A 14,311-nucleotide genomic window follows, 5' to 3' on the forward strand; every position below is an offset into this window, starting at 1 on the left:
ATTCACCTCTGTCATTCGTTAGTTACCAACTTTTCTCGAGATTGGCTCATTAGTTTTTTCAGATTTTTTGCACAAAGATATGTAACTATAAACCCTCTAATTTGACGGAGCCCGATTTTCGAAAAAAAATGTTTTAGGGCAAATTTGGGCCAAAAAACGGCTAAAAAAGGGTTTTTTGGACTTTGTGAAATATTGGATCATTGTTTTTTTCTGATTTTTTGCATGAAAGTAGGTAAAGGCTGGCTCAAGCAGATTTTTGTAAAAAAAGAATTTTTCAGCTCAAAAAAACGCATCTTTATCTATAAGAATCACTATCAATAAGCATACATCAATGTTCTTAGTCAAATATTACTCAATTTTTTATGAGATAGATGTTTTTTTTGCTCATGAGGGCTTACTTTTGAAGAATATGTGTGTTTAGACATGAAATTTTGGTTGCTTGGCGTGTTTTTATAGAAAAACTGGCAAAATTCGATATTTTTTGATAAGCACATTATCAATTACTTAGGTATTAGCCTTTATCGAGATTGGCTCTTTCATCCATTATGATTTTTTATACAAAGATGCATAACTATAAACCCTCTAATTTGACAGAGTCCGATTTTCGAAAAAAAATGTTTTTGGGCAAATTTGGGCAAAAAACGGCTGAAAAAAGGGTTTTTTGGACTTATTGGATCATTGTTTTTGATGAGATGGATTTTTTTTGCTCACAAAGTCTTGAATATGAAAGAATATTTCAAGAGCATGAAATTTTGGTTTCTAAACGTTTTTTTTTTTTAAGAAACAAGCGACTAATTTTAATAGATCGTCACTATTTGTGTTCTAAATGATTGTTTAACGGCCATGCTCACGTAGATATCAATTATATGTGTTAAATGCATAACCAGGTAGGTCCATAACATAAAAGTATCACTTGTTTTTCTCCAATTCGTGGCGAATTCTATCTCCTTTTCAGTCTTTAACCCCTCCACTTTTACGGTTATTTCGCCGGGCCTAAATTTGCTCTTTATTTCTATTGGGATCCTCAAAAAGAAAAAAAAACGATTTTATATATTTTATACAGTGCCACAGAGGGACATCATACAAATGGCTAAAGGTCTTGATATGACTACAAAGAAATTGGAAAACCTTCTGGCACAATGTTTAGCTTCAAAAGACGTTCAAGACTTTGAGTATCAATTGACTGAATCCGATGAAACTACCTCCAAGGTATGGTACATTGTGGGATTGATGTAAAGATCTCCTTTAAGAATGTGATTATAGCACTCTACACGTATGTACACTTCTGACCACTGCATTTACAAGTAAATCAAATTACCTAGCCAAATTATTGTATAATATTTAGGGGAAAATTTTGGCATTTCTTAAAGGAATGTGTATTCAATGTTTTTTCTAGTTGGTTTTAAAACAAGTTGTCGATGGCGGATTTAAGGTAGGTCCAATTATCATTTTATTTATGAAAGGGGTTTATAGTCTCGTCCACAGCCTCATCACGCCTTTATGAGGACAAACCATTTGATGGGGCTTTGAGTGAGAGCCAAAATATCAAGAACAAGTTGAGTATACTTTTAAGGCTTTGCGGACTCATCTAATTCTCAGGAAATTGACAAAGATATTAAAATTGTATAAAAATGGTAAAAATAAGAACATTAACATTTTGAGATTTATTAAAATTCAAAAAGTTAAGAATATCCGAAAACTTCAAAATTTCGAAGTTCGTATAAAATAACGTATACCTCAGTACATTACAAATTTCACCCCCTTCTATGATGTCCAATCATATTCATTTCCTTTTCAAATTTTAGTTTCAACTTGGAAGTGTACCTTTGAAACGAAGTGAAAATTCATCACAAAGATTGGTTTCAATGTTGGATCATTTGACTTCAGAACTCGCCAAATACAAGGTTTGTCTTTCAAATCATTGAATCGCCACAGTTGACTCTCGCTAATTCGAGGGTCGGGGGAAAAAACAGGGAATCTTATTTGTTCGAATTACAGAGAGATTCGATTTATAGAAAGTATTTTATGAGCGTTTCTCCTTGGAAACAAGTTCGAGTTAAAGAAAGATTCGAATAAATTAATAAGCGATAGTTTACACAATAGAGTCTCTAACCTCTATAACTCGAATCTCTACTTAACTCCGACATGGTTCCGGGTCCCTTCAGGCAACAAAGCCTTTTAAACAAGTCTCCACAACTTGAATTTTCCATAACTCGAACAAATCTGTGTTCCCTGTGAGTGTTCGAGTTATAGATATTCCACTGTTATAAGAGAGGATAAAGTGAAGATAGGATAAGATTATGATGTACCCCAAAAAAAAGATTAAAAATACAGTTATTAGACAGGAAAATTAGATGATCACTATAAAATATCGAGAATCCGATAAAAAAAATCCTATAGATTATTTTCCTTGCTTATTCAGGCTTATTGATTGATTCAGAGATAGTTGGCTTGACTATTTTAGACTTTCTCCTGGCGTTTATAATCATGGAAGAGCTTGTTTAACAATCATTGCAATATACCAGGTGCTTATCATTTGGCTTATGTTTTCGTGTTTCAGAAAGAAGTTGAGAAAGTTCGGAATGTCAACAACACAATATCTCAAGAACAAGAACACATGACTCAAGTATTTACCTTTGCTTATACGAGAGGGGCATCAGGCAATATTTCATGCGCTTTTAGTGTCCAGTCACCAGACGCTGCCCCTTTCGACACGTGATATTAATTATTCATCACTAAAATGTTGTTAAAAACAGTCTTTCCAGTCGAAAGCTACTAGAAAAGTGCTCTTTTAGGCCATCAACAGACGCTGCCCTTATGACTTGGGCACTTTTGGTATAGATTTTGCTGGGTATGATTGTTAAAGGGTAATGAGGCTTCCCATATTATTTTTTGAAAAGCTTCTTATGAAATAGAATTTTGTTGTGTCTTTGAAATACTTAACTGCCACTTGTAAAACATCTCACATCACACACTTCATTGCTATAGCGACGAGAAGTAGGGATTTTGATTAATTTATTTTCTGACCAATTATAGATTTTTCTCTACAAAAAATTTAATTGGAGTGCATTTTCTGGTCTTCTTCAACTTAAAACGTTCAAAATTTCTCCCCTCAGGTGCGGTGTCACTAACCCAGCCCCCCCCCCAACTAGGGCACTGTTTACATATTGAGATATTGAAACTCTCTCTCCATTATTTTTCTTACAGCGCTTGAAAGAACACATAGAAACACATGTCAATATGGAGCAAGAACTTTACACAAAGGTTATCCATTGACAGTGGCGGATCTACGGGGGATTCAAAATTTATGGTGGAGAGTGTTCCTTCTAGCTAGTCATTAGGCTGGACTATTCTTGGTTTGCCGTCACCCAACCCTAGATTTTGGAGGTGGGTCAGGCGATCGGATTTTGGTCATTCATGGAATTTTCGTCTACATTTTGTAATTGTTGAAGAAGAAAAAATTCCCTTCGTCGAAATAGAAATAAAAGTTTTTAGGTCGACAAGTTTAGAGATGAGTCGGTCGGCTGACGGCAAACCAACATTTTTTTAAATCTAGCCTTATGAGGAAATGAAGACTTCCCGTCATAAATTTTGATTAGATCCGCCACTGAGATGTTTTCAAAATTGTTCCTGGACTACTTTGTCCAGCTTTTTGTGTGAAGGAAATGAGACTTTTTAAAGCCTTGATTTCACGTTTTTGTATTTTCACAACAGCTGAAAGAAAAAACTTGGAGAAATTTGTGTGATATATATTAATATTATCCAAATTGCAATCAAAATACTCTAATTCGAACCTCTTTTATTCAAATCTTTCTGTAACTTGAACTAAGTTATTGGTACCCTCAGCTGAAAAGTGGTTTAAATAACTCTCTGTAACTTGAATCATTCTCTAATTCGAAGACAATTTTTGGTCCCATTAAAATCGAATTAGATGGCATCAGCTGTAAAAAACAATTGTGATTAGCAAAGGAAGATGAGTTTACCCAGCCATGAATATTAAAGCTTCTGGTTATTAATAACTGTAGCTGAAAGGTCAATTCATGATAAACCAATGAATTTTGTTCTTTTTTTAGTTTTCCATGGTATTAAACTCGAAGAAAGCTAAGATACGAGAATTGAAAAAGACAATTGAATCTGGTGGTGGTAGTAGTAGTGACAAATCTTCAAATATTCCACAAAAGCATGCGAAACGGCGCCTCGTCGAGTCAGATGAAGAGTAAGACTAAAACTGTTATTTTGACTCACTTAGTAAAGTGTAGTGTCCTGACTAAAGGTACAAGTGTAGTATTTATGACATGCACCACTGGAGAGTCTTCTGAGAACTTTTAAAATTTTCCACCCAATACGTCACTTAAACAATAGAAAAAGTGACGTATTGGACGAAAAACAACAGAAAAGTTGCATAATTTAGTGAAGTCATTACAGTGGTGCATATCATGAATTCGTATTTTGACGCCCTTTTCAAGGGAATTAATTGAAACAAGGGCCTTCAAACTCTCTGATAAAATATCTCTTTTTTGTTAAGATGAAATTCATAGGTCGAAAAAAGAACAAGACGTGGGTCAGATTTTTGCAAAAAGTTGACCCACGCACCTATGCAAAAAGGTTTCAACCATCGCACCCACTTTTACCCACGCAAATTAAATCTCCACTAAATTTAACAAACAAATACTATGTGAATAATCAAACCTTTTGAGTATATTTTATAGTAAACTTTCATCCATTTTAGTGTCTCCAAATTCCCAATTCGCCAAATTAAATCCCTGCCAATTTTTACAAAATTGATCAATCGCCAAATTAAATACCCGCCATAATTAACCGTCTTAAGGTAGATTTTGATGGCTGAAAGATTTGATATTAAAAGAAATTGTTTTATGTTTTGATGAATATGGCTATCTCATTTTAAGCATGGAGACAGATGACGAAAAGCAAACGATAAAAGACCATAATAAAAAGGTAAAAGCCATTTTTTAGGAAACACTTTTCTAGGAAAAACTTCCACACCATCATTTAATTTTATCGATCAACCATTTCGATCGCAGTCGAATTCGCAATTTTGGTTGTTGGAAAGAGTGAGGAAATCAGCTCAACACTTTAAGGACATCCAAGCACCCTTTTGAGGGATGCCTTCAAATTTGTCAGTTTTCGAATGTGCATGATGTATAAGATGCGTTCTGTCTTTGTTTTTACCCTTAAATTTTGCATTGTCCTGTACTTTTCTGTAGTACTTAGTGTGTTGATGACAGTTTCCTAATTTCTTTCTATACACGTTAGACTAGTTTAGACTCGATGTTTACTTAAAGTCGAGTTATCGTCAATTATATAATAACAATGGCCAGCTTGACAACTTCAGTTAAACGAAAAAGGAAGCAAGTCCGAAAGAAAGACATCCTGGTTCCTTGATACATACCATATACCTTAAAAATGTTACACACACAAATGATGCAAACAAGGATGTCTTATTTCGGATCTGCTTTCGTTTTATTTTGTTTCAATTCATATATAGAGTGGACTCTCTCTAATTCGATTTTCTTTTCGTTGAAAGTTTCTATAATTCGAATTTATTTTCTGTCTCCGTCAAGGTGATTCCTGCTTTAAATTCTTTCTATAATTTGAATCTCTCCGTAATTCGAAATATTATTAAGATTCCTCCCTCAAGTTCGAATAGACCTTATCGGAGTTTTATATTTTTCTAAAAAAGCGATGCATTGTGGGATTGTTTCGAGTGTATTACAATAGAATTCCCTTGAGGAATTCCTAAGAGATTTCTATTGTAATACACTCGAAACAATCCCACAATGCATCACTTTTTTAGAAAAATCAAAAACTCCGATAAAATCTATTAACGAGAGTCTACTATAATCATGGTTTTTATTTACCTTACAGAGGAAACTTTCGAATCCCTCCGTAATTCGAAATATTATTAAGATTCCTCCCTCAAGCTCGAATTAACGAGAGTCCTCTATAATCATGGTTGTGTTTTACCTTACAGAGGAGACTTTCGAACCCCTCCGTAATTCGAAATATCATTAAGATTCCTCCCTCAAGCTCGAATTAGCGAGAGTCCACTAAAATCATGGTTTTTATTTACCTTGCAGTGGAAACTTTCGAATCCCTCTGTAATTCGAAATATTATTAAGATTCCTCCCTCAAGCTCGAATTAGCGAGAGTCCACTAAAATCATGGTTTTTATTTACCTTGCAGTGGAAACTTTCGAATCCCTCCGTAATTCGAAATATTATTAAAATTCCTCCCTCAAGCTCGAATTAGCGAGAGTCTACTATAATCATGGTTTTTATTTACCTTACAGAGGAGACTTTCGAACCCCTCCGTAATTCGAAATATTATTAAGATTCCTCCCTCAAGTTCGAATTAACGAGAGTCCTCTATAATCATGGTTTTTATTTACCTTACAGAGGAGACTTTCGAACCCCTCCGTAATTCGAAATATTATTAAGATTCCTCCCTCAAGCTCGAATTAACGAGAGTCCTCTATAATCATGGTTGTGTTTTACCTTACAGAGGAAACTTTCGAGCACAGACGAAGATGCGGATGAAGAGGAGAGAACAACAAATAAGGAGGAGAGAGGGGATGAAAAAGACACTGCGAAGGAGGGAGAGAAAATTCGTTTAGATGATTCCATTGGAGATGATGATGACATGCCGAGAAGGAGTCGAAAGTGAGATTTTTATTTCACTTTCTATTAGCAAGAAGAGTCGAACGTAACATTTTTACTGTACGATTTTGTTCATTAAAAACCAGTTTATAAGAACATATATGCTGAAATTTGATGAAAATATTAGAACATTTTCGAACATAGCCAAATTATAACGGTGCAGTGAATGCTTTTGATATGCTTATTTACATCTGAAGATTATTAGGATCATGTAACTCTGAGGTAAGTTTTCAGCCCTGATATATATTTTATAGACGCATGCGTGCAACCAAACCAAAGACACCAGTGAGCAGCGTGTTACCTCGAACCACGTCCCTTCCAAGACCAAATTCCGTTCAAAAATCTTCATCAGGTACAGGATCAAGTCAACGAAGTGAAAGAAGGTATATTTTACCTTTTTTCGAATCTTTCAGCTATATGAGAAAACTAAAATCCAGCTTTTTATTGGTTGTTGAACAGAACATGGGCGCTGCGGGTCCTCTCCACACAGTCATAAGAAAAAAGAATTGTTTACGATTTTTTTTTTGATTTGATGCTTGATCTATTGTAATTAAATTAAGCCGGCAATCTCATTTTTTCCACGGTCCTTTCCATAGTGCAATGTCTTTTTTAGTATTTACGATGGTACCATCAAGGTGCATTTTCTATTTTCACTCTTTTTTAGTTCACGAAATACATCCAGTGAAGTTTCAGTTGACGAGCTGCTTGATAACTTATGATGATCAAAGCTTTCTAAGCTTTTTGTAAACTCAACTCTGCACAACTATTACTTTTTAAGCACCCGCACAATTTCTTAGAAAAATATTTTCTTACAGATATGGTTAAAAAATAAAAATCAACTTTTTTTCGTTCTCTTTCAGAACTTCATCAGATACCTTAAGAGAAGAAATTTTCACTGAACAAATTTTCACGGAATTTAATTTCGCGGTGTTTTGACAAATCCACGAAACGAAAGAATATTAAAAAATCATCTATAGAATTGATATTTTTGGGGCAAAATAAGCCATATTTTAAACAAAAATTCCTCTCAACCGCGAAATTAAATTCTGCGAAACTTCCGAATTTTGAGCTGTGAACTGCGAAATTTCTTTCCGCAAAAATTTCTTCCCTTAAGGTATCTATTTGATTTTGTATTAATTTAAGGTTTCAAAAGCTAAAGCTGAAAAGCTGAAACGTTATACCATACAAACTTTACGAAATTACTAAGGTGAAAATTGTTCCTTAAGTTTTTTCATGGAATTATTCAGACGAAATTCACAATAAATGCCTTCGGATGTTTTTATGTTTTTAAGTTTCCGCCCTAAAATTTCTTTCGCCGTTTTATAAGTATTTTTCTCCATTTTAAGAAATCGGATATTTTAGAGTTTTGAAAGACTCAAAATGTTTTTAACTTGTTCTTAATATGTTGACAATGGAAGCCTTATGTTTATAAGAACAGAGCATAATACGAATAAATACGAATAGTTTGTTCTTATAAAAATGTGTATTATATTTTTCATTTACACCTGTTCAGTGTGGACTAAAACTTATATCAGAGCTACACGTGAAGTTTTTTCTTTTGTCAGTAATTTCAGCTGTTTATATTTTGCCAAAAATTGAATTTTATTTTATTTTTGATAATTTTAGTCCATCAAAATCTCTGAAAATACCACACCATCTTCTAGGAGATATAAATGTATGTCTCGTGTCAGAAACTCTTACTTTTAAAGTTAAAAAAGCAACCAATTTAATAAAATCATTTAATGAGGTTTGGTTTGAATCTCCTTTTCAGTCTTTCCAGAATATTTTGGGAAATTTACAGGAAAATTTATCCTTTTTGCCCTCATATTTTTCCCCCAACTTTTTCTTTAATGTTGATTTTATCAAGATCATATCAAATCCTTTGGAATTGCACCTGTGGGCATGCAATGACAAACAGAACTTCAATGAATGCTTTTTTATTTCAAATGCAATGACATTACCTTGTTGTTTAATCAAAAAGCAAACTTCCTAAAAATTAATTCTTGAGAAAAATTCTAAAATTGAATCAATATGCCATACGGTAGAGTGTCCAGTTTATTCACATTTTTATAAGAACAAACACTATAAGAATATAAGGCTTCCATGGCCAAAATATTAAGAACAAGTTAAGAACATTAAATCACTATGTAGACTCATAAAGATCAAATTTCTTATAAAACTGCAAAAAAATACTCATAAAACAATTAAAATAAGAATATTTCTAGGTTAAAAACTCAAAAATTTAAGAACACCCGAAAGCTTTTTAGATATTCTAGTAAAAAACGCGTATTGAAGGGATATGGTAACCATCACCCTCCACCGTTGTGCTGTTGAACCTTGCCATAGTTATTGGTGTCATTGGATTTGCTTGAAAAGGCATGCAGGTGAGAAGATGGAGCTTCATTCTAACAGGTACCACTCCTTGAAAAGGTGGTCACCACAAAATTGAAGAAATTTATCGGTACTCATACTCAAGGGAAAGATATTTTTGTTAAGAAAAACATGGACTTCCAGTCCATTTTCATAATCGTTCTTGGTTTTATGGCACTAAGTTATGCTGAAGGTATGTTTGTTAGCTTATGGGGTTTCTTCCCATTTTTTTTTTGCCTGATTATTTTCAAAATCTTAACCCTTTAAGTGCCACGGTCATTTTTCTCTAAGTTTTTTAAAGAAAGTCGCTAGTTCAAACCTTAAAGGCTTATATCTCCGGATCTAGAAAGAGTAAGAAGCTCGTTTATAGTTTATTGGAAAGCTTAGAGTCTCCTCTTTTTTTATGCGCCTTCGGCGCCACCCGATTTAGGAAGTGCAGGTTGGGCGGCGGTAAAGGGGGGGGGGTTAGGTTAGAGGAATTAAAGCAGTTTGGTTCGCTGCGCGGACCTACTTGAATGATAGAAAGGTGCCCAGTGGTAAAACTTAAAATTAATTCACTGGAGGACAGAATCAAGCAGGGCCAAATTTGGAGGTTCTTGTATCACTCGTTGACCAAACATGGTCAAAAAACGGTCAAAATCTTAAAAAAGTGGATTTTTTTTACTTTTTAGCTTAAAATCTCGCTGGAAAGACTCACTTTTGATTTTTTCTTGCTTAACCATGAAACCCAATCCAATTACTTCGAGTTAGACCAAAAATGAAGATTTCTAACTCAAACTTAGTATTGCGCCCTGATGAAGGCCTGATATATACGACATTCGCACTTTTAAAGGGTTAAAGATATCAAACTTTGTTTCAAAAGAATGAGAGTTGATTTTGTAAGACTTAATTCAGAAGTTTCAATTCAACGAATGATCTTAGCTTTGGTAAATAAAATTTGGCTGAATCCCTTTTAAGAGTAACCAATTTAAGTGGAAACTAATTTTTGCGGCCGAAAGAAAGCTCGAAAAAATTGCATTACGAAAGGAATTGATTTTCACGGTTTTAGTCTATTTTGGACACATTTCTTTCATTTTCTTAGGGATTTTTCAATTTTTCTAATGACAAAATGGCCGAATTTTGAATTCACGAAAAAACGCGGAAATTATCTCCTTTAAAGTAATCAACGTTTTTCTTTTTTCTAGCCAACAAACACAATTTCGTACAATGTAAACGAACGTACAAGAAGATTGGTTGTTTCAGTCAAGCACACACCATCTCCAAAATCCCTCTCTTGACATACCGTGATGAAACCAGTTCATATTACAATGGAACATTGATCGATTGGGCAAATTTCAAAGCTTCTCTACACAGGTACACGTTGTTTTTTATAAAAACATCAAAAGATTTTTGAAGCCTTCGGATGTTCTTAACTTTCTGAGTTTTAAGCCGAAAAATGTGTTCTTATTTTTGCCATTTTTCGAGCATTTTTACCCATTTTTTTAAGACATTGGGTGTTTTAGAGTCTGCAAAGCCTTGAAAATGTTCTTAACTTGTTCTTAACATTTGGAACATCGAAGCCTTTTGTTCTTATATAGTTTGTTCTTATAAAAAACGTGTATGGCACAATATTTTCATAATTTTGTAAGTTTTTTTTTGCGATTTCCTAGGAAGTCGGTGTTTTAGAGTCCGCAAAACCTTAAAATGTAATCAATTGGCCATCGAAGCCTTATTTTCTTACATTGTTTGTTCTTATAAAAAATGTGTATAATTTCCCCGTTAAAGGTTATATATTTTGGTCTGTAATTTTATGATTATATAATTTTCCTGCCGGATCTGTTGGTTTTCCAACGGTTCTGGTGGCTGGTCAGAAGACAACATGAGAGCGACTGTATTCATTTCATTGTAATACAAAAGGCAAAGTTAATGATAACTTTCCTACTTTTCAGCTTGGCGTGTGAATGCCATGAGATTGCGAAGAAACAACAATTACGATATTTCGCCATTCGTTATTGGGGCGAGTGTTGGGGCGGTAAAGACACGAACGCCCTTGACGAACTTGTCACAAAAGGTCATGGCGCGTCCACTAAATGTGCCAATGTGGATTATCAGCAGTGCACTGATCATTCAGGTAACATTTTTGAAATATTTGAAATATATTCCGCACGTTGTTAAAACTTTTTGAGTTTTAAGCCCAAAATTGTTTTTTAAATGTGCTTATTTTCACCTTTTTTGTGAGTATTTTTGTGCAGTTTTCTATATCCTACTATATAATTTCTTCTTTTAAAAAAACTTTGTATATTGATTGATAATGATTCTGAAGCAAACAGTCAGAAACAGTGTCATTTTTACTGACCACCCTGGATTATTACACTCAAAAAACCAGACCCTCCTGGATTTTTTTATTTTTATATTTTTATTTTCCAGACCACCCTGAATGTCACACTTCCTTAACATAGGGGGTACAGACTTTTTCTGGAATAGCCCAATAAACATTATGTGTTTCGAATTAATGATCTTTTTTCCTTTCGATTTTTTAGGAGGCACAGAATGTGTCGGTCAAGAATTCGCAGAATACATGTACTTGATCACTGATGAGAGTGACAGTAAGTCATTTGTTTACCCAGGTCTTTAAAGATAAGCACAAATATCGAAACCTGATACAGTAAAACCTCTAATAAATTGACACTCTAAAATGTGGATACTTTTAATCAACGGACACTTAACCCGTTTTCCCGATGGTGTCCGTTAATCTCCTGGTTGGGAAATTTACCTACACTACTGGAAGTGGAAACTCATTCATTTAAAGCCTTTCTTTCTTCGTTTTCTATAGCATCTGTGAATGGTGGATATACTGAATGGACGGAATTTTCTAAATGTTCTTTAACATGTGGTATTGGTGTCTCAATCCGTGAAAGAACTTGCACCAATCCAATGCCCAAAGGAAACGGGAAAGATTGCACTGGTCTTGGACCAAACACAGAGACGAGAGAATGCAAATTAGCTGATTGTCCAAGTAAGTGGCTGATTGAAATCTTAAATTAGAAATTGAAATTTGAATCTACTTTGATGTATTAGGCTCATGGCGTTCTAATGTAAACTTTAGATTATGGCTCACTGTTATTACAACTGATACTGACATTACTAAAACACTAATAAATCAATACTTTTTCATACGGGTGTATGAAATAATGTGAAAAATAGCTTTCCAATCTGCTTCAAAATGAGAACACTGATACTGGAAATCATATAAATTATATCCAACCGCTCAGCATTAGATAAAGGAGGATCTACGGGTTTAACAGTGTGACGGTATTTCGGTGTTAAAAGGGTCATATGGTGATGAAATAAGGATTTTAGCAATTTCTTGCTGGTCAGTTCTGACTGCGATTTAAGAAAAATGCGACCCTCTCTTTACTGTATACCTTAGTCGACCGAAGTTGTGTATTTTGAAACATCTTTTTGAGCTTTTCAATGAAGACTTCTCCAATTGCAATACATTTCCTGTCAAAACATAAGCACATCCACGCTCATACACAAATTAAGACGTTCTAATAAAAAAAATATAATGCTTGACGGAAGTCACACACAATGTTTTGAAATTGCTATTCGAGCGTTTTAGATAATTTCTCCCATAATGCCTTCTAGTTGACTGGTTTGAATTTTTCTCTGAACATTTTGATTTAAACAAATCTTTCCCATAATGCCTTGTAGTTGACTGGTTTGATTTTTTTTTCTGAACATTTTGATTTAAACAAATCTTTCCCATAATGCCTTGTAGTTGACTGGTTTGAATTTTTTCTGAACATTTTGATTTAAATAAATCTTTCCCACAATGCCTTGTAGTTGACTGGTTTGAATTTTTTTCTGAACATTTTGATTTAAATAAATCTTTCCCATAATGCCTTGTAGTTGACTGGTTTGAATTTTTTTCTGAACATTTTGATTTAAATAAATCTTTCCCATAATGCCTTGTAGTTGACTGGTTTGAATTTTTTTCTGAACATTTTGATTTAAATAAATCTTTCCCATAATGCCTTGTAGTTGACTGGTTTGAATTTTTTTCTGAACATTTTGATTTAAATAAATCTTTCCCATAATGCCTTGTAGTTGACTGGTTTGAATTTTTTCTGAACATTTTGATTTAAATAAATCTTTCCCATAATGCCTTGTAGTTGACTGGTTTGAATTTTTTTCTGAATTTTGATTTAAATAAATCTTTCCCATAATGCCTTGTAGTTGACTGGTTTGAATTTTTTTCTGAACATTTTGTTTAAATAAATCTTTCCCATGATGCTTTGTAGTTGACGGAGGGTACACACAATGGTCGATGTTTGAACAATGTTCAGTATCTTGTGGTATTGGAGTAATGAAGAGATCTAGATATTGCACCAACCCACGCCCTGAACATGGCGGCAAAATGTGTTCAGATGGTGCAATTGAAATTGAAGCTAAGCCGTGCAGACCTAAAGAATGTCCAGGTAATGTTTTTGTTGAAGAAGAACCTGCCAAGTCCTTTTTTAGTTAAAGACAACTCCTTGTTAATATGTGAATGAAATTAAAACTGGTCACAGGTTGTGAATCCAAGCTCAGAGATTTAATCAAGCTCATTCAAAACTTATGTTTAAAAGAACGAACATTTCGACTGTGAGACCATGTTCAGACGTTACGGTTCCGTTTCGTTCCGAAATAAAACAGGGTGTCTACGGGACCTTGAAAACCTTGGAAACCTTGAAAATGAACCACCCAACCTTGAAAACCTTGAAAACTATCAATTTTCTTGGAAAAACCTTGAAAACTTTAAAAAATCGTTAAAAACCTTGAAAAGTACTATCCAGTTATTCGAAAAGTAAGAATAAGTAAAAAACCGCCTGCTGCGCTAAACCTTTATAACATTTAGAGAATTCCATATTTCCCTGTTTCTGTTGTGATTCTGTCGCAACGAATGCAACATATTCTTTTATCATTATTTGCTGTAAAACGATTCCGAAACAAGTGTGAGCGTCAAAATTCGAAACGTCAAAAAAGAAGACGTTACAAAGCAAAACAGATCGAAACGATTTCGCTCCACTTTTTTCATCGGAACGGAACTGCTCCGTTTTCTTGCTCCGAATCGTTCCAAAACCAATATGAGCACACTCGATCCGTAACGAAAATCATACTGGAGCGAAAAGGAACAGTAACGTGTGAACATGATCTGAAAATATGGCCTATAAAGAGGAAAATCAAATTCAAGGGAAGTCATTGCAGTGGTACGCTGAAAATAGAATATTAAAATCTTTTTC

At 34.1% G+C, this 14,311-nt stretch overlaps 2 protein-coding genes across 22 annotated transcripts in view; both read left to right on the plus strand.

The window, feature by feature from the left end:
* Positions 1-1,211: 1,211 nt before the first annotated feature.
* Positions 1,212-7,516, plus strand: LOC136810769 (protein FAM133-like). The gene is made up of 10 exons (XM_067067371.1): positions 1,212-1,232; positions 1,397-1,432; positions 1,806-1,904; positions 2,561-2,626; positions 3,208-3,264; positions 4,074-4,216; positions 4,908-4,956; positions 6,523-6,680; positions 6,932-7,060; positions 7,342-7,516. Exons 1-10 carry the CDS (start codon positions 1,212-1,214, stop codon positions 7,394-7,396), a joined length of 813 nt encoding a protein of 270 aa, XP_066923472.1. The 3' UTR covers positions 7,397-7,516.
* Positions 7,517-9,076: 1,560 nt separating this feature from the next.
* Positions 9,077-14,311, plus strand: part of LOC136810698 (SCO-spondin-like) — a 30,553-nt gene continuing 25,318 nt past the window's right edge. For all 21 annotated transcript variants that reach the window (XM_067067290.1, XM_067067287.1, XM_067067280.1 and 18 more), the window contains exons 1-6: positions 9,077-9,240; positions 10,232-10,400; positions 10,976-11,157; positions 11,567-11,632; positions 11,860-12,042; positions 13,331-13,507. In XM_067067290.1, coding sequence (XP_066923391.1) covers positions 9,180-9,240; positions 10,232-10,400; positions 10,976-11,157; positions 11,567-11,632; positions 11,860-12,042; positions 13,331-13,507 — 838 coding nt within the window. In that variant the 5' untranslated portion in view covers positions 9,077-9,179. The remainder of the gene's footprint in view (positions 9,241-10,231; positions 10,401-10,975; positions 11,158-11,566; positions 11,633-11,859; positions 12,043-13,330; positions 13,508-14,311) is intronic.

The sequence above is a fragment of the Clytia hemisphaerica genome, unplaced genomic scaffold (assembly GCF_902728285.1).
Source record: "Clytia hemisphaerica strain Z4C2 unplaced genomic scaffold, Clytia hemisphaerica genome assembly, whole genome shotgun sequence".
Lineage (NCBI taxonomy): Eukaryota > Metazoa > Cnidaria > Hydrozoa > Leptothecata > Clytiidae > Clytia > Clytia hemisphaerica.

Excerpts from the sequence above, each read along its gene's own strand:
- LOC136810769 (XM_067067371.1), top strand. The coding sequence starts at position 1,212 with ATGGTACATTGTGGGATTGAT. Across the intron at positions 1,433-1,805 it reads TTGTCGATGGCGGATTTAAG|TTTCAACTTGGAAGTGTACC; the intron begins GTAGGTCCAATT and ends TTCAAATTTTAG. Across the intron at positions 3,265-4,073 it reads AGCAAGAACTTTACACAAAG|TTTTCCATGGTATTAAACTC; the intron begins GTTATCCATTGA and ends TTCTTTTTTTAG.